This window comes from Sus scrofa, chromosome 1 (genome assembly GCF_054392235.1).
Source record: "Sus scrofa isolate SSC_HxYL_T2T_F1_AM1 chromosome 1, Sscrofa_HxYL_maternal_Yorkshire_Landrace_v2.0, whole genome shotgun sequence".
NCBI lineage: Eukaryota > Metazoa > Chordata > Mammalia > Artiodactyla > Suidae > Sus > Sus scrofa.
Window position 1 is genome coordinate 137489008 of NC_139383.1, and position 27930 is coordinate 137516937.

The following is a 27930-nucleotide window of genomic DNA, read 5'->3' on the forward strand; positions in this document are numbered from 1 at the left end:
GGTGTGGCATATGGAAGTTCCCGGGCTAGGGGTCAAATTGGAACTACAGCTGCTGGCCTACACCACAGCCATAGCAACGCAGGATCTTAGCTGGGTCTGCGACCTACATGCCAGATCCTTAACCCTCTGAGCAAGGCCAAGGATTGAACCCGCATCCTCATGGATACTAGGTGGTTCTTAACGTGCTGAGGCACGGTTGGAACTCCCCAACCCCCTCCCTATGAGGAGGCCTATCCCCCTCCTTCGGTCTCTGTTCTCCCATCTGTGTTTTTCTTTTTCCAAAGACTTGAACTTGTTGCTAGAATCAGAGTCATCACTGGCATTCCCCCCCTCTCACCTATTTCCAAAACCCCTCCATGAATCTCCCCAAGTTTTCTTCCTCTACTGCTTTTATTCAAGCTTTACCTTGGACACAGCAGGTCTCCCTCAAGACAGTATCTTCGCTAAAACACAAATACCAAAAAGTCATGCCAAGGGTGATCCAGAGTGTGTTCTGTTTTGCATTTGATGCCCAGAAAGTAACTCTTCAGGAGAAAAGAGAGTGCCCAGGTGCCAAGCAGAGTTCTAGGCTTGAGAGCTCTTATCTGAGCCATAGTCTTGGGACCCTGTTACTCCTACCTGCAGGGCCGTGGTTCCCTGCCACCCTCTAGAGGCCCCATCAGCTCCTTCCCCACCACAGCACAGCCAGGGAATGCCCCACTGCCCAAGAGCTGCCAAAGGCCCACATGGCACAAGGCCCTGGGAGTCCATTGGCCTCCACACTTCCTTTCAGCTGAGCAGCCCTGCCAAGAAAAACCCGAAGGCAAGTGAGAAAACCAGTTGCAATCTGCCCAGTAAGCAGGTGGCAGTGCAACAGCCACCCCGCCTTCAGTGTCTCCAGGAGTCTTGGGGATGGAAAGGGAAGCAGACACTCCAGGACCAGTTTCCTGAGGCTCCAGATCATCCAGCTCTTCTCTGGGGAGCAGCCGGGGGACCAGAGGCAGTGACCATGGCACAAGGTAGGTGAGGCCCAGGGAGCTGCTGGGTCTCTAGGCCAAGGAAAACAGAGAGGCTGTAGGAAGTCAAGGGGAGGTGGATTCAGAGGAAGGAAGGAGTAAATAAAGAACAGAGGCAGAAAGAATAGAAACCCCAGAAAGAGCAGAATTCACTGGTGGCCTGAGAACCAGGAGTCGAGGTGGAGGCTGGCAGGTAAACAAAGCTAAATAGCTGAGTGCAACTCACCTGCTTCCACAGCCCAGTGATATGGGGCAGGGCAGGGATGAGGGGTCAGCGTCCCTGCCCTCTCTGCCATAGCTGACTCTTTGACACTAAACAAGGCGCTTCTCTGGTTCCCAGCCCTCAGTGAGGGGGCTTGGACTGGATCATCTTAAAGTTTCCTTCCACCTCTAGACTCTGAAGCTTCATTTTTCTCTTTTTCCTCCACCTCAGGGGGGTCTGTAGCTCATCATTCTACCACTCTTCTCTCTGTATCAACTCCTTCTCTCTAGAGCTGCTATGAAGAGTAAATGTTTAGTGGAAACCATTTATTAGAATGAGCTAGAAGCTCTACAACATAACAGTTTCAGCTTCATTTACTATTTTTTGTTTTTAAATTTTTACATATTTTAAATACACAAGAAATATAATGAATACACAGTTGGAGTAAAATAAAGCAATCATTTCAGATAAACCTATAGTTCGCTGTCTGCCACCCCAACCTCAGCCTCATCTCCAGAGAAACCACTGTTACCAGTCTTTTATCTATATATTTGTATTCACATATATACACTCAATGTAATGCATAGGATAAGCTTGTGTGGCTTTTTTATATGACAAATCCATGGTATCATCATATTTTCTACAACTTGATTTTTTTTTTCCCCATCAAACAGTCTGTCTTGGAGCTCTATCCATGCATTCAGTACCTATAGATTTACCTCAATATTTTCCACTTTGCATAGCATTCCAGAGTATGGCTATAACTAATTTACTTATCCAGTCTTCTACTGATGGATATTTAGGTTGTTCCCATTTTCCAGTTACACAAGCAAGGCTGCAGTGCACATTCTTACCTCTGTCTCTTTGTGCTCCTGTGGGAATGTCTCTCTCCGATAGATCAATTATTTTAAAGGTTTGTCCTATGATTTCCTTTCTACCTCCCTGATCAATTCACCCCATTCTCCCCTCACATCAAGGAGAACAAATATGCCCAACGATAAATGTACTTCCTATTTGAATATCTGATGTTTAGGCTGAAGACTAATCCCTATGTTCTAGGCAGAGATGAACTTGACACACGATGGATCCATAGGAGGAAATTTGGCCCCAGTGCTGCTGCCACACCTGTTGAGTTGTTTGAGTCATGTGCCCAACCTGAATCACGGCCAGTTAGCCAATCTCTGTCTAGTCATTTGGTCTCCAAAAGGAGTGAGCTTCTTCTTCCTAACAGGAAAAAACCCGGTGCTTTCCGAGTTGGCAGTGGGTCATATGTCCTTTTGGAATGTGAATGAAGGCCAGCAGTGGGCAGTAGGTCTTGGGTAATAGAAAGAGCACTGGACTAGGGCCAGCTACTCTAGGTTTAATCTTGGGCAAGACATTTAATCTCCCCACACCTTTGTTTTCTCGCCTTCATGTGTGGATGACGTGATAGTTCATCCCTTCAATGTTGTGGGGAGTATTCCAGGAGAAAATTGTCCTACAGTGGCTAGGACAGGACCCAGCACTGAGTAGACAGGCCCTCAACAGGTGTTGGTTGAATCTGAAATCTGAATTAAGTTCAGGGTGATTATATAAAAAATAGAGGGGAGTTACCATCATGGCTCAGCAGAAACGAATCCGACTAGCATCCATGAGGACACGATTTCGATCCCTGGCCTCACTCAGTGGCCTAAGGATCCAGCATTGCTGCGAGCTGTGGTGTAGGCTGGCGGGTACAGCTCCGATTAGACCCCTAGCCTGGGAACCTCCATATGCCATGGGTGCTGCCCTGAAAAGACAAAAGACTAAATAAATAAATAAATAAATAAAAAGAGAGAGAACTGTATTCAATCTAGCAAACATCAGTGCCTACAACATGCTGACCAATGCTTATATATCTTTCATGATAACAATAATAAAACAACCAGTTTATGAGAAAGGTGCATGTTAACAATAGCAAAAAGAACTTAAGTTTAAAAAGATAAAGTTTAATATTTATTAGGGCATTTTGGTACGGTTGATTTGGTTCATATTTGTTTATAATTGCTTTATTGAGGTATAATTGTTATGCCATAGAGCTCACCCATTTAAAGTATGCAACCTAGTAGATTTTTTTAAATAAATTCACAAGTTTTCCAAGTATCACCACTAACTAGTTCCAAAATATTTTCATCACCTCAAAAAAGAAACCCCATACCCATGAGTAATCATGCCTGATCCTCTTACCCCATCCCCTAGTAAACTCAAATCTACTTCTGTTTCTATGAATTTGCCTATTCTGCATATTTTATTGGATTGTAACATGTGGCCTTTTGTGTCTGGCCTCTTCCACTTAGCATCACATTTTCAAGTTTCATCCATGTTACAGAATATTCAGCATCCCTTTTTATGACTGAATAATATTCCATTGTGTGGCTATACAGTCCACTCATTCATTAAGCAGTCGATGGATATTTGGATTGCTTACACTTTGGTGCTGTAATGTGTAATGCTGCAATCAACATTCATGTACAGATTTTGTATGAACATACTTTTTTTTTATCTCTTGGGTATATTTACCTAGGAATTACTAGGACATATAATAACTCTGTGTTTAACATTTTGAGGATTGTTTTCCAAAGTGGAAGCACCATTTGACAATCCCATCAGCAGTGTATGAGGGTTCCAATTTCTCCACATCCTCACAGACCCGTTATTATCTGTCTTCCTTATTAGATCTGTCCTAGTGGATACGAAGTGATATCTCATTTGCGCTTCCCTGATGACTAATTACATTGAGCATCTTTTCATGTGCTTATTGGCCTTTTGCTTCTCTTCTTTAGAGAAATGACTATTCAGATCGGTTGCCCATTTTTAATTTGAGTGATTTGTTTTTTAATTATTCGGTTAGTCAAATTTTGTATGCATTCTTGATATAAGTCCCTTAGATATATGATTTACAAGTATAAGTCATTTTCGGATTTTTATCAAATATTTAGTTCATATTTCTTTTCTTTTTTCTTTTTTTTTTTTTTTTTTGTCTTTTTGCTATTTCTTGGGCCGCTCCCGCGGCATATGGAGGTTCCCAGGCTAGGGGTCTAATCAGAGCTGTAGCCACCGGCCTACGCCAGAGCCACAGCAACGCGGGATCCGAGCCGCATCTGCAACCTACACCACAGCTCACAGCAACGCCAGATCGTTAACCCACTGAGCAAGGACAGGAACAGAACCCGCAACCTCATGGATCCTAGTCGGATTCGTTAACCACTGCACCACGATGGGAACTCCTTATATTTCTTAAAGTCTAGATACAGCAGAGACAAAATAGCTAGATCTCTATCCTCAGTGGTGGAAGGCAGACAAATTAAAGAGGTAACTATAAAACGATCTGAACATCTCATGCTGAGCTAAAACTAGTAGGTTCTCAGTAAAGGTTTGTTAATGTAAATGAACAATTGAGCATGATATTAACTTGTCAACTAAACAGTTAGGTTCTCTGCAAGTGATGGAGTGATGCCGTTAAGAGGTGGAGATCAGTGAGAGGTGGGAAGGAGGGTGGGCCAGCTAGGGCAGGCTTCCCAAGGAGATGGGTCTTTAACAGGCCTTGGAGGACAGGTGGAATTTGATCAGATAGTGAGGGAGCCTTCTGACTTGTGGCTCTAATAGGATCAAAATTCACTGTCAGGTAGGGCTACCATTCGCTTGGGGACAGACTGGCTGGAGGAGAGGGCCCATGCTGGGACCGGTGAGAGGTATTCAAGGTCATTCGTGTCAGATTAAGGAGAGTGCCTATTGTATGGTGGGCTGTGGGATATCACAGGACTTGTAAAGCAAAAGGATGGCAAAATCACATTGTCTTGAGGAAAGATAATCTGCTGATGTGTTAAGGTGGGGGGTGCTGAGGGGGTGTGATGTGGAGAAACAGGACACAGGGACTTGGTGGAGGCTGTGACTGTCACTAGGAGTGAGGAGAGGAGGTCAGAATTATGTTAATGTGGACAGATACACAATGGATACCACAGACATTTTAAGGGAAGGAGTGAAGGGACTTACGACACATGAATGCATACAGACTGAGAAGAAGATGAGGGAGATAACCATGATTTAAGGGTGTGCCTGTGGACCAGGGTAGAACCATGCCATACATGGAGAGGTCAGAAGTAGAGCCCTCTAGGGGACGCACACTTGGAAAACAGTGAGGTCAGTCTGTGTTTTCGCAGAAGCTGCAGAAGGTTGGGTGTTGGCCTTTCTGGGGCTGTCCTCGCCAAGGACAGTCACCAGGGGCAGCGACCCCAGGGACTTGCTCCCACATCTGGAGGCTGGTATGGGAACAAGTGAAACTGTTCACTTAAGTCTGAGAAGGTGAATACCAGAGTGAATTTGGAGCCATTCTAGGCTGAAGAGGGCAATCAGACTAGGCCAGGCCTACAAAAGGAGTCAAATACAGGGAAAGAACTGTGTACCTCCTTACGGGAGAAGAGGGCAGAAGGTCAGAGAAGCAGGGAAGGAAGCCGGGAGAAGCAAGAAAGAGGCACTTGCATGAACAGAGCTTTATTTCATCCTCACACCCGCCCATAAGGCTGGCATTATGGATTCTATTTTACTGACTTGGAAACTGAGGCTCAGACAGGCTAAGTTTCTTTTCCAAGTCTGCACAACTAGTAAGTGGTGGACAGGACTGGGCCAGGCCCCATATCCCTGCTCTGTTGTCTGCCCCCGGCCATGCTGTTGCAGGGCTGGAGGTGGCCCTTATCGACCTCCAGAGCTCCTGGAACAATGTGCGGCACCACACGGAGGAGATCAGCTCCGACCGCCTGCTCGTGCGCCGGGGCCAGGCTTTCATCATCACCCTGTACTTCAGGAACCGGGCCTTCCAGCCTGGCCTGGACAACATCATCTTTGTGGCTGATACTGGTGAGGACCACGGCTGGCTGGCAGGGCTCGTGTGTGTGGGTGAGTGTGTGTGTCTGTGTGTCTGTGTGTATCTGTGTGTGTTGGAGGGATTCTCAGGGGCCAGGAGGTCCTGGCACAGGGTCTTAGCTCTCAGCTCTGCTTCCCTCTCAGGACCACTGCCGGACGTGGCCAAGGGCACTCGGGCTGTGTTCAGCTTGGCAGGTCATGGTGGCCCCAGCCCCTGGATGGCCTCCCTGGAGGCCACTGGGGCCGCCTCCATGGAGGTGAGCCTGTGTGCCCCACCCATGGCGGCCGTGGGTCGGTACCTCTTGAAGGTTCACATCGAGTCCCTGCAGGGGCCTGTCACAGCCTACCAGCTCGGCGAGTTCATCCTGCTCTTCAACCCCTGGTGCCCAGGTGAGGTGGGACACCCGTGTGGGGGTCCCACATCTCTTCCCCTTTGTCAGTGCCACAGAGAGTCAGGACCAAGGATTTCTAGACCCCTGCTCCCTACCCCCACAGACCTCCCCAATCCCATGCACTCAGCCTCCATGGCCAGCCGCCACCAAGGACGGCAAAAGATCTTGCTATTTCTTTTTCTTTTTTTTTTTTTGTCTTTTTGTTGTTGTTGTTGTTGTTGTTGTTGCTATTTCTTGGGCCGCTCCCGCGGCATATGGAGGTTCCCAGGCTAGGGGTTGAATCGGAGCTGTAGCCACCAGCCTACGCCAGAGCCACAGCAATGCTGGATCCGAGCCGCGTCTGCGACCTACACCACAGCTCACGGCAACGCCGGATCCTTAACCCACTGAGCAAGGGCAGGGACCGAACCCGCAACCTCATGGTTCCTAGTCGGATTCGTTAACCACTGCACCACGACGGGAACTCCTATTTCTTTTTTTAATCTAGAATTTTAAAATAAACCAAGTCATCTTTACTTAAAAAGAAAACTATTACAGTTAAGTTTGATACTGTTAGCATCTACCTTCATCATACATTCTAAAGTTAACTTCAGTTTTTTCATTGTAAGAGTAATAAGAATTATCTTGCATTGAAAATTTGTGGAATGAAGTACAGGGTAAAACCAAGAAAGAAATAAAGAGAGAAAGAGAGAAAGAAAAAGAAAGAAAGAAAGAAAGAAAGGAAAGAAAGAAGAAAGAAAGAAAGAAAGAAAGAAAGAAAGAAAGAAAGAAAGAAAGAAAGAAAGAAAGAAAGAAAGAAAGAAACAAGAAAGAGGCATTCCTATTGTGCCTCAGTGGCTAATGAATCTGACTAACATCCATGAGGACGCAGGTTCTATCCCTAGCTTTACTCAGTGGGTTAAGGATCTGGCGTTGCCATGAGCTGTGGTCTAGTAGCAAACATGGCTCAGATCCTGCATTGCTATGGCTGAGGGTGTGGCCGCAGCTACAGCTCCGATTTAACCCCTAGCCTGGGAACATCCATGTACCGCAGGTGCGGCCCTAAAGAAAACAAAACAAAACAAAACAAAAGACAGGAAAGGAAAGAAGGAAGGAATAAGAGAATAGAAAAAGAAGGGAGAGGGAGAGAAAGAGAGGGAGTGAGGAAGGAAGATCAGCCTAAAGTGAAAAGTAAAACCTTACCCTAATCTCCGACTTCTATCCACCAGAGATAATCCTGTCAAGATTTTCTTGTGTAGCCTTGCAAAAATGTTCTATGCTTTATCAAATGCAAATTCATGCATAAATGTTTGTGTGTGTGTGATCATACAATACATACCACAGATGGGATTATTTAATATATAGCATACTCTAACTTGCTCATTTCATTTAACAATTCAACTTCGGACATGTTTTCTTTTTTTTCTTTTCTATTTTTTTTTTTTTTTTGTGCTTTTTAGAGCTGCACCTGCAGCATATGAAGGTTCCCAGGCTAGGGGTCCAATCAGAGCTGCAGCCGCTGGCCTACGCCACAGCCACAGCGATGCCAGATCTGAGCCACATCTGCAACCTACACCACAGCTCATGGCAACACCAGATCCTTAACCCATTGAGCAAGGCCAGGGATCGAACCCACAACCTCATGGTTCCGTGTCAGATTCGTTTCCACTGCTCCACAACGGGAACTCCCCTGGACATGTTTTCTCATCAGCACATTCATTTTAACAGCTACCATTACTACACTGTTAAGATGCACCAAATATTTTCCATTAGTCCCCTATTTATGGGCATGTGGCCTATTTCTAGCTTTTGTCTTAAACAAATGAAGCTACAAAGAACATCCCAGCACCACCTGTCCAACAAGTCCCATCTTCTCAATCTGCTTGAAGGCAGGGAGAGTTCCACAGACAGCAGACAGTGTGGGCAGAAGGCAGGAGGAACGGGTGGAGAGAGCAGGGAGGATTGAGAGTAGAGAATGGGTCCCAGGGGCTTTGGGGCAGAGGACCCAAACCAAGAAATTCCACCGATGGTAGATTTTTACTTCTACCTCATGTTCATACTGAGCCTATTGCTAGTGTTGATTGGGGGCGGGGGGTCCTCCCCAAGATCCCTCCCTCATGGTCCCCTTGGTGTCACCTGGTTCTCTCCTCAGAGCTGAGTTACATGGTGCTGGGCCCTTGGGAGCTGGGAATGGGGCAGGAAGGGCCACATGACTTTTCTACTTTGTGTCCTCCCCTGTGCTTCCCAGAGGACGCTGTCTACTTGGACAGTGAGCCTCAGAGGCAGGAATACGTCGTGAACGATTATGGCTTCATCTACCAGGGAAACAAGAACTGGATCCGGCCCTGCCCCTGGAACTATGGACAGGTGAGTCTCAGCCTTGCTTAGGGCCCTTCCAGCCCTGGGCTCTTGGGGAGCGGGGAGTGGGAGTGGTGCCCTTCACGTGAGGCTCACCCCAAATTGCTAATCAATGGGAACTCCATGACACCAGGAAGATGTAAGCTGTGACCCCAGGGAGCCAGGGCAGCAGCTGTAGAAAGATGGAAGGTGTTCTTTGCTGACCACGTCTGATTTAGACACAGGATCTAAGCTGAAGGCACCACCCAGCAATCTCACTGAGTGTGAGGGTGAGGATGAAGGGACCACAGTGACAGTGGCCATGATGGCACCTGGCTTTTTGTTTGTTAACAGTGCTTCCAGTGGAGCCCCAGTTGCCACACTCACTTCATCCTCACAACCCCAGGTGACAGACCCTAGGGTCAGTTCTGTCACACTGAGGAAAACTTGTCCGCTGAATGTCTCAGCCAGGAGCAGGGCTGATGGGGAACAGTGCATCTCCTGCCCCATCGCGATTGCCTCTTCAATTATTTGTTCTCATTGTGTACTTTTTATTATTAAACTAACACATAATTGCTTTTAAAACTTTACAGGTTATAAAAATAGGTGCCTAGAACATTAAAGTTGTTCTGAGCCCTGTCACCAGCAAAGTGTGTGTTCCTCTATGTTTGGTTTTCTACACATATTCTAAAACATGTGATCTTGTTTGTAAAAAATAGCATCATGTTACTTGCAATGCTCTGCAACTCCCACCTTCCTGAAAGCCCACTTCCTACTTTAAGCTCAGCCCACAGCAGGTGCCCCCCAAAACCCAGTGCCAGGAAGGGTGCTGGGTGCTAGAGGCATGAAAATGAATCAAACACTCTCCCTGAGCCCCCAGTGAAGTGGAGACTTGGTCCCTTAATTAGGTCACTTATTGTGCAGTGGGCTATGTGAAGATTGAGAGCCAGGCACAAGGCATTCTGGGAGCCTGGGAGGAAGAGCACAGGGTTGGATGTGGAGAACCCGAGAGAAACTCGAGCTGAGTTAGCCAAGTGAAGGAACATGGAGAAAATATCCTAGACAGAGGGGAAGTGTGAGACACAAAGGTGAGAAATGGTTTGCCCTGCTGCAGGGTTATGAGGAATCTGGTGCTGCCTGAGCAAAAACAGTGAGGCAGCGGGTGATGGGGTGGTATTGCAACACGAGGCAGGAGAGGTGGAAGGGGCCGGGTCAGGGAGGGTTTTACGTGCCTTTAGAGGAGGTTAGAGCTTTGATTCTGTAGACCATGGGGGCTATTTTATTTTATTTTATTGCACCAGTGGCATATAGATGTTCCCAGGCCAGGGACTGAATCTGAGCTGCAGCTGTTGCAGCTGTGGCAACACTGGATCCTTTAACCTATTGTGATGCTCAGGAGAGCTGAGTAGGGATTGAACTTGTGCCTCTGCAGTGACCCCAGCCATTGCAGTCAGATTCTTAACCCACCACGCCACAGCAGGAACTCCCTCCTTGAATATTTTAAAACATAACAGTGAACTGATCAAATTGTCCCCTGGAGAAGATGTTTCAGAGAAGCTTCTTAATTCTGTTTATTGCCCAGTGTTTCGTGAAAATAAATGCAATCATTTATTCTCATTCAACAAAGTCCCTAATATATGCCAGGTCTGGGTGCAGAGTTGTGAGAAGTGCTGAGAGGAACGCAGCACACATTCAGGCAGGGAGGGCAGACCTTGGCTACATCATTGTAACTGAGTCTGATGAGGAAGAGGTGTAGCCACAGCTGTGGAGATAAACCAGGGCGCGGCTTGGGGAAGGCCTCGGAGGAAGTGGCATTCATGCCAAGCCTGAAGGACAAAGAATCAGGCTGCCTTGGGTGAAAATTTTTCATAAACCACATGCTATGAGTCAATACAGAGCCCCACTGAATCACAGGCACTATGGCAAGTCGGTACCATCACCTCTGCACTAGCTGCCAATGATAAGCTGGGTCAGCAGGTGGGGGTGGAAGCTGAGGCAACATGGCTTTAGCAAGGACATTCCGGGAGCTCCAGGGCTGTGAAGATAAAGGGGAGAAGAGGGAGAAACAGATTTTTCAGGCAGTCTGACTCATTGGGAAAAAAACCTCAGGAATTTGACAAGTAGAACATACAAACAGGGCAAGTTGTGAACCCAGAGTTTTAAGACCCTGCCCTGCCTAAGAGGCTCCACAGCTGTGCCGCTGGACAGTTTCCTTCCCAGTGGGTTCGTATTCCACAAACACACTCCACTGGAGAGCTGGGTGGGGTGGGTCGTGTATTTCTTTCCATATCCACATGTGTAAGCACCGATGCCTTGCCTCTCTGCATCTCCCCTCGCAGTTTGAGGAGAACATCATAGACATCTGCCTGGAACTGCTAGCCAAGAGCCTGAACTTCCAGATCGACCCAGCCACAGACTGTGCCCTGCGGGGCAGCCCAGTCTACATCAGCAGGGTCGTGTGCGCCATGGTGAGTTCGGCTCTGGCTCCGCCCACCAGGGCGTGTCCAGGGAGGGGGCGGAGTTGCAGGGGCCCTGCCCACTCGGGGTTGCCCCTCGCTTGCAACATGGGACTGAAGAATTGAGAGGCAGGGGCCATCTGGTAAAGTTTCGGATGAGACTAATGAAAGAATGTGGGTAAAAGGTCTTCTCAACTGAGCTCTGAATTAGCTGGTTGGGAGCCATTGCCTCTCCAATTTGCTGTCAATTCCAAATTGGACGTTTTGGGAAAGACTGAGTGTAGCTCTGGTTCGGGAAATGGTCTTGTTCCTAAGGTTTGGGGGTTTTTTTGTTTTGTTTTGTTTTTTGTTTTTTTGCTCTGTCATATTTTCAAAAGCTCCTAGAGCCAAGCTCTGGCTTTGCAGGGATGGGGGAAGGAAGAGTCAAGAGAATGGAATAATAAACTAAATAACAGCTGTCAGAATATCTGGCTTCCCATTTAACCCCTTCTACAGCACATCTGGAAGGTAAAATGGGATTGAAACCTCCTGTGTCTCAGGCAACCCACACTTCACCTCTTGTTGAGGAAAAGGCTGCTTCTCATGCTTCTATATATGGCTTCTCTTCAGATAAACAGCAACGATGACAACGGAGTGCTCAATGGAAACTGGAGCGAGAATTACTTAGACGGCATCAACCCCGCAGAGTGGACGGGCAGCGTGGCCATCCTGAAGCAGTGGCACGCCACGGGCTGCCAGCCCGTGCGCTACGGGCAGTGCTGGGTCTTTGCTGCTGTCATGTGCACAGGTAGGGAGTGGAAAGGGCCCCATGGAAAGAGAGAAAGTGCAGCGGCTCATGTCTCAGACCTCTGAGCCATGCTTGTCCCAGGAATCTCACACAGCTTCCAGCAAGGGAGCAAAATGTCTCATCACTGACCTCAGGCTTCACACAGCTGAGTTTATTTAAGAGGATGGTTCCGAGGTGGGAATCACACACTTCTCAGAACCTGGCGCCCTTCCCTTCTGAACTTGGACAGCCTGGCAGAACACTCTAAGAGCCTGGCTGGGAATTGTCCAGGTCTAACCTAGGACTGATGTGAGAGTCCAAGTAATTAGAAAACTTACAGACTGATTGGTGCCCTTTTTAAGTCCAGAGAACGGGCTTGATGAAGAGGTGTACGGGGGAGGGAAGCGTGCATCTGAGCAAGGGTATGGGCCAAGGGGCCAGAGCCAGATGGCGACTGTGACCTTGAATCAGCAGTTGTCACATGTTCAGCAGGCTTGGAGGCCTGACGCAGCCCAGCGAGTCAGGGGATGGAGGACAATGACAGGGCAGCTTTTCAGATGGGGAGTGAATGCCACGTTTGTGGAAGAAAAGCCTAAAAACAGGCACTGGGAAAGAAGACAAATGGAAATTGGTTTGCTGGTGGCAAGAGGAGGAAGCAAAAGGTGAGAACTGAGGGAGGTAACACTAGAAGTGAGTTACATGCTGGAGGTTGCAGGAAGAGTCTTTCTGCCTCACCCAGGGCCAAACCTACTCCTGGCCGTCACCCTGCTCACCATGCCTAGGCTGGCTCTCAGCTTCCTGACATACAGATCTGTGCACCTGACTTGGGTCACAACCAGGAAGTTTATTCTTTCTGGCCGGGGAAAGAGGCCAGGTATGGCTTTAACTCACAGGACTTTAGTCTAATCCGGAGAAGCCAGACCTGCCCACAACCTTGGTGTTTAGTGAGGACTCAGGCCTTTAGTGTAGAAATTCCCTGTACACAAAGTCTGGCGCTGTCTGTGTCTATGTGTGTGCTGGACCCATCTCCAGGCTCTTGGAGGAACCCTGCCTGTGGAGCCCAGTGCAAAGCAGCAGGTGCCAGCCCTCTACTCAAGGGCACCAGGAGGTTTCTGTCAACACCCACAGAGGTGACTTCACGCAGATTGGCGAGGGGGAGTCCTGAACTCCTCCTCCTCTGCAGCTGCAGAACCCCATCTGGAGTTGGAGGCTTTCATTGCCCAGGGGTAGGGAACTAGGAGTTCAACAGCTTTGATGCCCAGAGTCACAGATGCTTGGGTGAACCAGGGTGTCTGAGACATCCAGGGAGCAGGTACAGGACTGAAGGCAGGGAATGGATTGATCTTGTATACGACAGAGAGGGAAGCTTCCTGGGCCTGGAAAACCCTAGAGTCTAATGGGCCAGGTGTGTGTGTATAAAGGGAGAGGGCCATGGGTTTGGACGTGGTTGTCTGGAACTGAGTGATGAAAGAGGTGAAGCCAGTGGGTAGAGATTATGCAATGAGAGCAGACTGATTAAAATGTTTATGAGAATCATGGCCCTTTAGTGACCTGGGAAGCAAAGGACTGGGTAAAGTGGGTCAAGCATGGCCTGGTCCACCTGCAGCTTAATCCACACCAGCCTTCCCCAACAGGGTTGCCATGGTGAATAAGTATGTCTGTCAGTTTGAAAAACTCATTCACTCATCCAATGAAACGTATTGCGTCCTTATCCTATGCTAGGTACTGTACTTCTAAAAACCTTGGATACAAAGATGGATAAGACCCAGCCTCAATCCTCTAGTAAAAGTCAAGGATTTAGCCAAATCCTTAACCCAAGACAGTAGCCAAAGCCTGGGTTTTTTAAAATTATTATTATTGTTATTATGAACAATACCTGACATTTACTGGGTATTTCTTTGGTGCCAGGGTAGAGTGGTAATGAAGGATGTAGACTCTGGAGGTAGACTGCTTGGGTTCAAATACGACACTACCATTAATTGGCTGAGTAACCTTGGGCCAGTCATTTAACTTGTGCCTCAGTTTCCTTAGACCTCTATAGAGAAATTGATAGTACCTGCCTTTAGGGTTATCGAAAGGGTTGAGTGAGTGCACACATGGAGAGTGCTTAGAATAATGCCGTGCTACAGTGAGTGTTCAATAAGTTCTAACTAAGATCCCCTTGTTTGAGTCCCCAAATGACCTTTTGAGGTCTGTTCTATCATTGTCTGCATCTTACAGGTGAGGAAATTGAGTGGCAGAGTTGGTCTCACAGCCAGGTCTGGCTGGCTCTAATCCCTAGGCTATACTCTTGCATAAATGATGCTAGACACTGCCATTTACCCAGCCTCTCCTGTGCTTTAGGCACATGCTGGGCACTTTCCGATCCTCCCAACCACCTTCAAAGTAGATATCGTTACTGTCGTTTTTCAGATGAGAAAACTGAGGCTTAAGATGACCATGTGACTCTCGTCTAATTCAGCTGTGCCCTCTCCCCTCTGCAGTTCTGAGCCCCTCTATTGCATTTTAATAATGTCAGCATATTGACTTCTGCAAGAAAAATCACACAGAGAAGACTTTGCATGCATCAAAGATAAGATGGGATTATAATTTTGGGGACAGCTGTTTCCTTGACATCAATTTAGTTGGCTGTTACTTTGGGAATTTCAGAGAAATCCCTGACCTACCCTTCTGGTGCTCAGTAATCAGGCTTTTCCTGTTCTGGCCATCCACTTCTTGTGACAAGGTCCCCCCTCCCCAGTCCCCACAGCCCCTGGCTGAGTAGCCTGGCTGCTGTGCTCTGTAACAGGGGAACAGAGGGGACAGTGATGCTATATTACCTGAAACTTCTCCCCAAAGCCACTTGTCCAAAAGCTACCTATCATAAGATTGTATATATGTGAAATGCCCAGAATAGGCAAATTTAGAGACAGAGAGTGGAGAAGTGATTGTCTGGGGTTGGGGGAGGGGAGAATGGGAAGTGACTGCTAGTGGGTCTGAGGTGATGGAACATCCTGGGATTAGACAGTGGTGATTGTTACACAGCCTATGAATATACCACTGAATGGTACACTTTAAAAGGGTAAATTTTGTGGTATGAGAATTATACCCCGGTAAAGTTGTTTAAAAAGGAGAAGCCAGGCATCCTGGGAATGTGCCTGATCTGTACCTGCCCACAGCTGCACAGGGGGTGAGGGCAGCGTGCTTGGGTTGAGGGCTGGGACTCTGAGCAGACCTGTGGGCATCATCACCTCTTCTTCAGGTTGGGTCCTGGCCTGGAGCCCCAGAGAGGGCTGTGAGAAGTAGCTGGGAAATGAGGAGACTGTGTGCTTAAGGCGGGGCCCTCCTTTCTTCACCCAAAACTACCCCATCTGTACATCTTTTATATCTTGGATCCCCACTTAGGATATGGCTCACATGTAGAGTCCTCTGCTTAAAACTGCTTTGAACACTCCTGGGTCACACGTCAGCTAAGATTTCTTCTCACTCAGGTATATAGTGGCCTCTAAAATACCTCATTATCCTCACTTCAGTACAATAACTCCTGTCCTCATGGTTTTAATGAGCCCTTATCCTCAAAGAAGGAACCTCAGCCAAGGCCCTGGTGCTTTACTTTTGCCTCAGCCTTTGGCTTAAGCACAAATTGACTGTGACTCTCTACTGATTTATCAAGGATTCCATGGCATGTTCCCTTGCAGCATGGTGGGTTAAGATAAGGCAAGCACTTGGAAAATTGTCTGGCACATGCTTAGCTTTGTACGAGTGTTAGCTCTCATAATTAGTCTGATACTGTTTCAGCCTCTAGTACTTGGGCTGCAGAGGTCAGGCTGGGTCTTGTTCAAAAGATGTTTCCAGACATCCCTCAAACTTCAGCTCCTCATCCTCACTACCAATTTTTCATTTTATTTCCCTCCTTTTTCCTTTGGAATGTTTATTAATCATGTTTCTCATTTCATGGCATGTATCATAATAGGTCTGTCAGGTTGCTTTTTTTTTTTTTTTTTCTGCTGTGTCCATGGCACGCAGAAGTTCCTGGGCCAGGAATTGAACCTGTGACACAGCAGTGACCTGAGCCATAGCAGTGACAACACCAGACCCTTAACCCACTAGGGTGCTAGGGTACATCCAGGTCCCTCTTTTTTAAAAAATTAATTATTTAACTAATTGATTTCCCTCTTTTAGCTCATAACCCACTCCTATTCATCTCTCTCCTCAAGAGGGAAATATTTTGATGTGTTTAATATGTAACATGGTATTTGAATGTGTTCTCACAAAAAAGTATATCTTTCTGTGCAACATTTTTCCATTATGTTTTTTGTATTACATACTGTATTTTTCAACTTTAGAAGTTCCATTGGGTCTTTTTTCTATCGCCCATCTTTCTTATTATGTTCCTATCTTTTTGGGTATATTGATAATACTTAAAATAGCTGTCTTAAGGTCCTTGTCAGCTAATTCCATTACATCTGTCATTTGTGGATCTAGTTCTACGAGCATTTTTTCTCTTTATGAGTCATATTTTCTGGCTTCTTTACAAACTCTTTTACTTGCTTGGTAATTTTTTTAAATAGACTTTATTTTTTAGAGAAGTTTTAGGTTTCATTGCCACTGGAGATAAGAGAGCTGTTCCAATATAACTTTGTACATCTGAAAAACAAAGGCAATATAACCACCTCGGTTATAAGGGACTATTAAAGGCATGAGAGGACGAACAGGAAGTAATACATTTACCATTTGCAAGGTTAATGCATCCAGGGGGAAATTAAAAGATGCTAAAAATCATCACATTCAAATGCAATTACTTTGACTCTATTAGCTAGGGCTTTGACTCTATTCTTCGGTATAAGCCATGCAAGTGTGGCAGCAAGGCTGACCAAATGCATTTTGATACATTGAACTTGAACTTTGCACTGATTTCTCTTATCAAATTGGAGGCATATTTCCACATGGGGCAGAGGAGGAAAGAACTAGTGAGAAGACTTCACAGCCAGTCCTGAAACAGACTCCATGTTTTAATACACCATCATGGCGGTGTCCGTCATGGTCAGAAGGGAGGCTGTGCTTCCTGAAGGCAGGACTGTCTTTCGTCTTTGTGTAAGCATCTAAGCCACTGCCTGGTTCACCATGGGGCCTTGACATTTGTCACTGAATAAGTGCCAAATGGCTGAGAGAAGAGACAAAGCAATTAATGCCAGGAGGGTGGGTGGTATAATATACCTTAGGAATGCTAACAGTCTTTTCTGGCTCTGAGATCTTGACCACTTTTGCCCAAGAATCACTGTGTGAATATGCATGCATGTATGTGCACACACACACAAACACACATGCTCTATGGGGGCTATCTTTTACAAGGGACTCAGCTCCCACAAAATTATCAATGAAAGAGTCACCTGAGTCCCAGGTCAAACTGTGAGTCATCAAGACTGATAGTCTGCAGAAGTGAGGTTCGAAAAAACTATCTTTGGAGTTCCCAATGTGGTGCAAAGTATTAAGAATCTGACTGCAGCAGCTTGGAGGTGTGGGTCTGATCCCTGGCCCAGTGCAGTACGTTAAAGGATCCGGTGTTGCCACAGCTGCAAAGTAGGTCACAGCTGTGGCTCAGATTCAATCCTTGGCCCAGTAACGTCCATATGCCACAAGTGCAGCCAAAAAAAAAGAAAAAAGTAAAAGAAAACTATCTTCAGAGTTGCCATCATGGCTCAGCAGTAACAAACCCGACTAGTATCCATGACGATGTGGGTTCGATCCCTGGCCTCTCTCAGTGAGTTAAGGATATGGTGTTGCCATGAGCTGTGGTGTAGGTCACAGATGCGGCTCAGATCCCACATTGCTGTGAAGAAGGTCAGCAGCTACAGCTCCAATTTGATCCCTAGCCTGAGAACTTGCATGTGCCATGGGTGCAACCCTAAAAAGACAAAAACAAAACAAAACAAAACAAACCTATCTTCAACACAAATTCAATGAGCATCTACTCTGGCCAGCACTGGGCCACTGGGCTAGGAATGAAGAATTGCAAGAAAAGTATTTGATCTGAGCCCTATTCTAGGGGGGATTTGTAATCTGGCTGACAAGACGAGATGAATCCATGAAATCAGAGAGAGCTTCATCCAGGGATTCAGTGTGTGGCACTGGTGATTGGAATTAAGTAAGACATGAGAAAGGAGATGAGTGTGGCACAGAGTAATGCGTGAAAACTTCACAGAGGAAGGTGCACTGAGAATGAAGCTTTGCTGCTTAGTTTAGTGAAGGTGCAATGCTGTGGCTCGTAGTTAAAAGCACTGGAGCTTTGAGATTAGAGAAACGAGGGTTTAAATCTGCCTTGGTGCTCCTCTTTCTGTCATGTGACCTCAACCTCTCTTTGAAGTTGGGATGATCACAGGGTTGTGGAGAGGATTATGTGAGATTATGCCTGAGCAGTGCTTGGCACCATGCCTGGCACCTACGAGGATGATGATGTCATCGACTGGCAAGGCAACTTGAGAAAAACAAAGGATAAGCTCAGCTGGGGATGCACTTGGTGACAGCAAGGTCTCCATGTGGGTTCAAGATTCAAATTCAGGAGTCATGGGCACAAAGTGAGAGATGAAGCCACAATACAGGATGAGCTCTTTGCAGAGGGGCTGAGCAAACAGGGCAGAGGGGGCAACACCCCAGGAAACATGTATGTGCGCAGCTGTCCAGATCTGAACATAGTTAGCTCCCTTCATGTGATACTGAAGCTAAAGCCTCCTCCCATTGTAAGAAGCCATTCTTGTCCCTCTGTCGCCTTACTGTGGTTCCTCTGTCTAGTCCTCTCACAAGCCACAATGAAAAAGGAGTGAGGATGGATCAGTGCAAATCCATCACCACTCAAGGCTTATGCTCTACTGACAGTCAAACGTGGCACCCACAGCACAGTGCACAGCCATTAGGACAGTGCTGTGCTGATGTCGGAAATTGCCAGAATGGACACAAGGTTCATGGGGACATCCATTTACCCGTCCCGCAAAGAGGCACCAGTATAGGCCTGGTTTTGTCTTGTTAATGGCTATAGAACAATAAAGATGGATATCACATAATTCCTACCCTCAGGAAGACAGGCTCGTAAACAAATCATTACACATCCTGTGCCATGTCTAGTAGAGAACATAGAGTGCCACAAAATCAATGACCTGTGCTCAGGTGGGAACATGCCCATCCTGCCATGTCTCCACACTCAACACTTCAAGTGGCCATTCATGAATTCATCAATCATGGTGAAGACTGGAGGCTTGCTCCCTGCTCTCCGTGCCCCTCTCCTTGGCATGTGCTCTTATTATCCTAAGTGTTATCCACCCTCCTCACTGTAATTAGCATAAATGGGCCCAGGCAGTGCTCCTGAGTCACTGGCATGCTCTTGCCTCAGTCCTGTCTCATGTTCCTTCAGTGGCAGCTTTTGCCACCTTCACCCTCCCCTCGAGGGAAGTCACCTCCACCCACAACCCACTGTCAGCTCTGCTCACTCCCTGCCCTCGTTCCCTGGCCCTGTGCAGACGTGCTGCTCCAGGGAGGCACATGATTCCCCTCTGGGCTTCTCTCCTCCCCTTTTGGGCTGCATCCAGAGGTGTGTCCCCACCCCTGGCCTGAAGTGGCTTTGTGACAACATAAAAAAAGGAGCCTAGCTAAAATCTATAAGCAATTGTTTCGTATGAGTATCTAAACTACAAATTATAAATATTTTTAAAATGACAGTAGTATTTTAAAGAATGCTTAAAAATATCCCTCTTTTTTGGCTCAGTCATTTAACCTCTTAGAATCTCTTCCAAGGGGGAAAATAGAAAATGATGTACAGCGATGTCCCTCACAGAGTTATTTACCAGGGGAAAAATGAGAACCCGACCAAATATGTAAAAATAACACTGCTAGAAATCTTGCTTTTGGCAATGTATCAAAACATGGGAAAAATACATGGGATATATAATAAGGTGAAAAATACCAGAACACTGAACTGTGTGCATCTGTGGGAGGTGGGCTCAGAATTGGGTACAAGCTTAGCAGCAAGGCTCTGCTGCTTCCCAGCTATGTGGCTATAGTCAAGGTAGCAAATTTTCTTACCCTCTGAGTCTTCGTCTATAAAATGGGGATAATAGCAGCTTCCATGTAGAGTTGTCCTGAGCACAAAATACGTGCAACACAGTGCCAGGATAGCAGAATCTGTGGTTATCATTATCATTATTATTGAAGGCTGTCTCCTTTGGACTTGAAGGATCTGGGGTCCCCAGGGCATTGGTGGTGGGATAGGTTGGGTCATATTGCTGTTCTTAAGAGAGTGCAGAATTGGGGAAAAAATATGGCAGAAGGCAAAGAAAAAAGCTGACTGGCAAAGGGAAGGGATGCCCCCTCAGGAATAAAGACAACATTCGACCTCCTTTCAATAATTTCTCCATTAGGTACAGACTCTTACTTTCCTAGTCTTTTGTTATATGGTTTCCTTCCCTTCCTGGCCGGATCTGTGATACTTTCCTTGCTAAGCTTCCCAGCCAATACACCCATAGAGAAGGGGGTATGCAAGTGGTGGGACTCATTGCCTAAGAATCCGCTGGTCTTAATCCTTACCACGTGAGGGAAGAAATTCCAGCTACTTGGTTGGGAGATGGGAAGATGGAGATTTATGGCCAAAAGAGAAGTGAGACGGGTCAGACTGCCTAGTCTTGCAGGAGGCTTGCCTCTCTCATCCTGCTGGCCAGGCCAGGGGAACCCCAAACTTGCCAGATGCTCTCTCGGCCCTGGCACTGCTGGTCTGAACAACCAGCAGCCTCACCTTTGCGCAGAGCCCCAGGGAGAGGAGCTCAGGAAGGCGGGAAGGAAGGTTGGACATGTTGTCAACCCAGGGCCCCATTCTGGTCCTGCAGGTGTCAGATGCATGAGTCCTGAGCCCAGGGCCCTAAGTCCAGGGATCCACAGCCAACAGGAGATTTTTCTGCCCTTTCTACAGTGATGAGGTGCCTGGGGATCCCCACCCGCGTGATCACCAACTTTGATTCTGGCCACGACACAGACGGAAACCTGATCATAGATGAGTATTATGACAACACAGGCAGGATTTTGGAGAATAAGAAGAAAGACACTGTCTGGTGAGAGACAACTTCTCTTTCTAGGGCAAACCCTACCAGCAGGAAGCCGGGCAGGACTGTGCCTGCAACCCTGCTGCCCTCCACGCCTCCATTTCCACCAGACCCAAGGCTGAGTATCCCCAACCCTACAGCTGGGAGGCAGCTGAACACAAATTCAAAGATTTTCTTAGTTTATCCTTTTATGCTATTTATAGTTTGATTGAAGTATAGTTGATTTACAAGGTTGTGATAATTTCTGGATTTTCTGAGTTTAGAATCGTCTCATTATCTCTGCCCTGGGGCTGGATGGGGGCAGGGGGGGTGGTTTCCTCTTTGTCGCCTCCGCATTTAATCCTCAGCCTGTGGCTTGGACCACAGGAGGCCTGGGGTCTCCCTTTTGGACACAGAGGCTGTGACTGCCTCTGTAGTCAGCAGCACACACACAGGAAAGGGCCACAAGGGCTTTTTGAGAGAGAGTGAAGGGTTTTAGCATTTGCTGGCTCTGGAAGCCTTCCCTCTCGATCACAAATAGGAAAGCTCTTTTCCGGGCAAGATGAGGCTCACAGGTGGAATAGGCATCACCTGTCTCCCACAGAGGCCTGAAGGCCTGCGGTGTGCTGTCCGTCTTTCTATCCAGCCGTCCATCCCTCATCATCCCTGCCTTTCTCCAGAAGGAGCACAAGACCTGCAGAATCTCCCTCAGCTTCATCTGACACCAGTTCCTCTGGCTTCACCCCCAGGAATTTCCACGTCTGGAACGAGTGCTGGATGGCCCGCAGAGACCTTCCCGAAGGATACGGAGGCTGGCAGGTGCTGGATGCCACGCCTCAGGAGACGAGCAACGGTGAGGCCCTCAGAGGACAGGCAGGGCCCACTTCCACAGAAACAGCCCCCGGCCCGGCCGGCTCAGCAGCCGCAGCCCAGCCAAGGCCCCTCTGTTCCCCTGCAGGTCTCTACTGCTGCGGCCCTGCCTCCGTCAGAGCCATCAAGGAGGGTGAGGTGGATCTGAACTATGACACCGCCTTCGCCTTTTCCATGGTGAATGCTGACTGCATGTCCTGGCTGGTCTTCAGAGGGAAGGAGCAGAAACTTCACCAGGACACCAGTTCTGTTGGCAATTTTATTAGCACGAAGGGCATCCAGAGCAATGAGCGGGATGACATTACGGAGAACTACAAGTACGGAGAAGGTAGGCCAAGCCAGGCCACTGCAGGAGCCCGTGTCCCGTGGGCACCCCACCCTCACCCCAGGGACCCTCCCTGCCAACTGGGGTGGCCCCCTTAGGGGGCTGGGACCAGGCGCACTGTCTCCTCAGCCCTTTAGTTTTAAGGCTCCAGGTGGGGTGTCCCCAGCGCCTCACTGCCTCATGCCCACCACCACCCCACGTCCCACAGGCCAGTGAGCACCTCCACAAGAGGGTCTCCTTGAGTACAGGGCCATCGACAGGCATCCCATCAACAGTGTAGGAATTCTTCGCCCCGCCTTCCTGAAAAATCAGCCTTCCACTGAAGATAGCAGGGGGTTGAGTCAACTCTCGCCTATTTATTAATTTAATTTAAAGTTACTGATTCATTGTGTTCTATTGGGTGTATGGTGGACAGGCCAGACCAGAGCCAGCACCAAGGCTAAAGTGAACCCAAATGTTCACGCCTACATCCATCCTGTGCAGGGGATGGTTCAGAGAGGTGGGGACCTGGCAGGGTCTTCTGACCCAAGCCAGCAGGAGCAAAGAGCGGCTAACTCAGTCAGCTGTAGACTAATTCCTGGAAAGTGAGACCACCCACCTGTTTCAAGTACCAGGGAGCCAAGCAAAAGCATGCAATCTGAGAGGGCCAGAGGCAGGATGAGGGGCCGGATCTGAGCAGGAATGAAGGGGGACTATGTGTGTCGGGTGGTGTGGGTGCCCCAGTGCACCCATTTACTAGTAGAATGAGGCTGAGCAAGCCATTGCACCTCTCTGTGTGGGGGTACCTGAGGTTCCTGGGAGCACCAGGAAGTGAGGGTCTGTGCTTTGTCCATGTGGAACTTTGAGGCCAACACAGAGAAGCTCCAGTGTCTGAGCCACACGATAAGAAACAAGCATTGGACACACCCATGGGTACTGACCAGCATCCCCTCCACTCCCATCCTCTCTGAGGTCATGCGGGTTGGGGTGCCCAGAAGTGGGTCCTGAGGCAAGGATTCAAGGACAAGTGGTTTATCACTGGGGCAATTCCAGAACTACTGGAAGGAAGGAGAAGGAAGCCTCTGTTATTGGAAATGAAGGTTTTTAACACCGCTACAGTGCCAGTGGAGCCTTGCTGAGGGTGTTCAGGCAAGGCTCAGCCCCCGGGTCAGCCCGGCCCACAGCTAGTGCTGTGCTCTGCCCTTCCAGGTTCCCCCCAGGAGAGGCAGGTATTCCTGAAGGCTCTTCAGAAGCTGAAAGCTGGAGGGTCCCAAGGCTCCCTCCGAGAGGACTTGCAACCTTCCGGGTCCCTGCCGCCGAGGGACAGTCCTCGGAGCCTGGCTACGCCTTCCCTTCGGCCCAGTGATGTTGTCCAAGTCTCCCTGAAATTCCAGCTGCTTGACCCACCGGATATGGGCCGGGACATAAGGTTTGTCCTGCTGGCGCTCAACATGTCGCTCCAGTTCAAGGACCTCAGAGTGAACCTGAGTGCCCAGTCCCTGCTGCATGATGGCAGCCCCCTGCCTCCATTCTGGCAGGACACAGCCTTCCTCACACTCGCTCCTGAAGAAGGTAGGGCTCAGGGATGGGCATGGGGACAGTCTGTGTGCACAGAGTGGCTTATGGAAATGCCAGTGGGGTTACGCCAGCCAACAAGGATTTGGGGACAGACCCCTGTGACACCGTTTTTCCTAGTGTCCCTTCCTACAGAGAGTCCTCCTTCTCTTCCTACCTTCTGTCTTGTCTCCTCTTTCTCTTTCCTTTCTCCTCCTGCTCCTCCTCCTCCAGTCCTTCCTTTACTACCTGAAAGAATATGGCCTGGGGTGGTGCGGAAAACCTGAGCTTTGAAGCCATCCAGACCTTGGTTAGAGCCTCCGTGCACACGCATTTACCAATAGAATGACACTGGGCAAGCCATTTCACCTCTCTGTCTCTCCATCTGAAAGCCGAGTGTCTGCTTCGTTGGCCCCTTCCTCTCTGTAGAAAGGGCCCTGATCAGAAGGCCCAGCTGATTTTCACAGTGAGTCTCACCTCATTCTGTGTTCTCTCCCTAGCGAAGACCCATTCCTGCAAAATCCCTTATTCTCAGTACAGCCAGTACCTGTCCACAGACAAGCTGATCCGCATTAGTGCCCTGGGCGAAGAGAAGAACAGTCCGGAGAAGATCCTGGTGAACAAGATCATCACCTTAGCCTATCCCAGCATCATGATAAATGTAAGCAAGAGCCCTGCACGTGGCCCTCTTTGGGGAGCAGCCCCTGCCTCTTCTGGTGCCTCCAGATACCCCCCACGCCCCCCCTTTCCCCCCCCCCCGCACCAGGAGCAGGAGGTTTAGCTGGAAACACTGGACAAGGTCTCCATTCTCTTGCACCATGAAAGGCCTTAGGGGTGGACTCTGAGCAGCTGCCACGGAGACCCCTCTCCTGTGCCTCCTCTGGCTGTCAGCCCTCCCCAGGGTCAATATGAGGGGAGATGAGCTCAGATGGGAGGGTGCTGAGTGGGAGAAGAGCAGTGCTCCAAGGTCAGCTCAGGTTTGATTTGCCATTTCCTGGTGATGCCTCCTTGGACAAGCCCCTGGACCTCTGTATCGTGAACTGTCAATGATCTGATTAGACTAGATGGCCTCCAAGGACCCTCTTGCTCTGACATCCTGAGGGAGCCGCTTCACAGGGCCCTTCCTTCCAGGGCCACCTCCCCAAGGCCAAGCAGCCTCTGGGACCCTGCCAAGTGAGCCTGCCGTGCCCCCTGCTGGTGTATGGAGTCCACTGGAGTCTGTTAGGGAGGGAGTCCCAAGGTGCCTCCAGGACTCCTGAGGCTGCTTCCTTCTCTCTAAGCCCTGAATGATCCATGGCCCTTGACTCACACACAGGGATTGAAAGAAAATGAGCCAGTTATGATAAGACGGGAGGAAGGGGTGGACCCGGATTGCAAGAAGAAGAAACAGACAAAAACTGCCAAAGGAGATTCTATCCACTGGAATTGTGCACAAGAATCCTTTGGAAGCTCTTGATTATTTCGCACTCAGATGAAATCCTTAGAGCAGAGGAAACATTACTGGAGATTCCCAATTCATGAGACCTTTCCATACGCGGGGTGGAGGAACAATGTTTAACACAAACATCCATACATGTATAAGTGAACTGAAAGTTTCACCTAACAAATGTCTTGTGTGATGCAGACTGATATTCTCTTCTAGTTCATTTTTTAAAATGTTGATGACAACCCATTAAGTAACTCATAGTTGGAAAACAAAGGCCATGGAGGTCTAGCTCTTCAGGCAACAGATCTAGGGAACCGTGCCCTCCACAGATGTTTGGGGAGCTGAAGGTGGGGTGTATGTGAGACTAATTCTCTGCTCCCTCCTTTCTGCATTTCCCTGTTCAGGTTTTAGGGGCAGCCATTGTGAACCAGCCACTCTCCATACAGGTGATATTTTCAAACCCCCTCTCAGAGCCAGTTGCGGACTGTGTGCTGACTGTGGAAGGAAGTGGTCTCTTCAGGAAACAGCAGAGGGTCCTGTGAGTGCCGGGAGCACTTGGCCCTCCCTCCCGTCTTATCCTGGGCGGGGGTGGGCGAGTGTTGTCCTTCTGTCTGGACACCAGGAAGGGGAGGCCTGTGGCTGAGTGGAAAAGGGCTGTGGGTTAGTTTTTCTGACACTCTCCTTTCTCTGCTGCAGCATTGGCGTCCTCAAACCCCAGCACAGAGCCAGCCTCACTCTGGAGACTGTCCCCTTCAAGAGTGGCCAAAGGCAGATCCAAGCAAATCTGCGGAGTGACAAGTTTAAGGACATCAAGGGTTACAAGAACATCTATGTAGACCTTGGATTATAAATTCCGAGACAATGAACTGGATGCACAGAGTTTACGCTTCAGAAAAAGAGCAAGTTCAAATGCAGGCTGTGCCACTCCCCACCCAAACAGAGGCTTTTCCAGGCTGTGACCTGAGTAGCAGAGGAGATGATGGAGGTGATGATGAAGGGTCCCCTGGGCTGCTTGCATCACTCCCCAGGACCCTGTTCAGGACCCAGGGAATCCATGGTGTCCCATCCAGAATTGTGAGGTTGGCCTTGCAAGTCCAGAATTGTTGGACTTGCCCATGATTTACTGACACCCAGATTTCAAGAAAAGAAAAAGACTGGCTAAGCAGCTTACTGTCACTTTGTTGTTGCAATGGCTACTTCCACGGTACCATTAAACTTCAGTCCTGGTTCTCATCTTTGTTCCCATGCAATCAGCACTTTCCTCACGGTGGCTCCCACCTGTTCCCTGGAGGCTGGGAGTTTTCTACTGTTTCACTGCCTGAGCCCATTTACTCATTCAAGAAATATTTACTGAGGAAAAAAAAAGAGTAGTTCCTGTTGTAGTTCAGCGGGTTATGAACCTCACTAGTATCCATGAGGACACAAGTTCAATCCCTGGCCTTGCTCAGTGGGTTATGGATCCAGCATTACTGTGAACTGTGTGGTAGGTTGCAGACACAGCTTGGATTCCGCATTGCTGTGGCTGTGGTGCAGGCCAGCAGCTGCAGCTCCAATTCAACCCATAGCCCGGGAAATTCCATATGCTTGAAGGTGTGGCCCTAAAAAGCAAAAAAAGCAAAGAAAGAAAATAAATATTCACTGCATGCCTTGTAAGTGCCCTGTTCTGAGTGTAGAGGGTAAGGCAGTGAAGGAAGCAAAATCTATGCCCCGCCACCACCACCATGGACCTTACATCCTGGTGTTGGGCGTGAGGGAGACAGACAATAAACAGTTCAACAAATAAGAAAGGCACTTACAGGAGTTCCCGTCATGGCGCAGTGGTTACCGAAACCGACTAGGAACCATGAGGTTGTGGGTTCGATCCCTGCCCTTGCTCAGTGGGTTAAGGATCCAGCATTGCCATGACCTGTGGTGTAGGTCGCAGACGTGGCTCGGATCCCGCGTTGCTGTGGCTCTGGCGTAGACTGGCAGCTACAGCTCCTATTAGACCCCTAGCCTCGGAACCTCCATATGCCACAGGAGCAGCCCAAGAAATGGCAAAAAGACCAAAAAAAAAAAAGAAAAGAAAAGAAAGGCACTTACAGAAGGTGTATCAGTCACAACTAAGTTAGGAGAAGAAACTTTGCAGATATTCTATATCATACTATTTTTGTGTCTTGGAAAAAAACCTGGGAGATCCCACATTTGGCCTTCCTTTGAATCGCTTTCCCAACCACATCCAAGAAGTCCCTCTGTCCTGCACAGTTCCAGCCCCTTGGCTGAAAGTCCACCAGGATGCTGTGGTCCTGGATGGCCCTGGGAATGACTGGGACACTGGAGAGAAAGCCAGCAGCACAGTGCAGTGAGGTAGATCTGGGGTAGGGAATGAGGTACTCTCAGCCTTTCTTATCAGTTGCAGCTTGTGTTTACACGCCTGCAGAGCCCAAAGCTACCCCAATCACTATCTCCTCTGGGACACACCTGCTCTCTCTGTGTAGAGAAGTTTCTTGAGTTCTGCATGGAGAAAGGCGCAATGCCCCTGCTCTCTAGGCACTGGCTACGTGACCGAGACAGCTGTTGAAGACATATATTAAAGGCACACTTTAAATTTAAAAGTTAAATCCTTCTATTCTCTATACACAAAAGGGTAAGTGTGGTTAATTAGAGAGAAAGGAGAGGGTGTGGTGGGAATTACAAGGTGGGTTGGTAGTCCTGGAAAAGAGAGGGCTGAGAACCAGGAGCAGCCTGGCA

The 27930-nt window shown here is 48.3% G+C and overlaps 1 protein-coding gene across 3 annotated transcripts; it reads left to right on the top strand.

Moving 5' to 3' along the window:
* The first annotated feature begins 822 nt into the window (after nt 1–822).
* Nucleotides 823–26433, top strand: TGM5 (transglutaminase 5). Of its 3 annotated transcripts, XM_013993101.3 has the most exons (13): nt 823–998; nt 5890–6069; nt 6220–6465; nt 8695–8813; nt 11123–11251; nt 11849–12026; nt 20938–21076; nt 21796–21899; nt 22005–22244; nt 23430–23792; nt 24275–24435; nt 25605–25738; nt 25897–26433. In XM_013993101.3, exons 1-13 carry the CDS (start codon nt 989–991, stop codon nt 26048–26050), a joined length of 2157 nt encoding a protein of 718 aa, XP_013848555.3. In that variant the 5' UTR covers nt 823–988; the 3' UTR covers nt 26051–26433. The 3 variants fall into 3 exon arrangements, with proteins under 3 accessions (XP_013848555.3, XP_084828653.1, XP_084828658.1); XM_084972527.1 differs by lacking the exons at nt 823–998; nt 5890–6069; nt 6220–6465; nt 8695–8813 and adding an exon at nt 10869–11006; XM_084972532.1 differs by lacking the exons at nt 823–998; nt 5890–6069; nt 6220–6465; ... (1 more) ...; nt 11123–11251; nt 11849–12026 and adding an exon at nt 12365–12667.
* Nucleotides 26434–27930: the final 1497 nt, after the last annotated feature.

Bases quoted from the DNA above. Each gene is read 5' to 3' on its own strand.
- TGM5 (XM_013993101.3), top strand. The intron at 6,466-8,694 runs GTGAGGTGGGAC...TGTGCTTCCCAG, and splicing joins CTTCAACCCCTGGTGCCCAG to AGGACGCTGTCTACTTGGAC. The intron at 22,245-23,429 runs GTAGGCCAAGCC...CTGCCCTTCCAG, and splicing joins GAACTACAAGTACGGAGAAG to GTTCCCCCCAGGAGAGGCAG.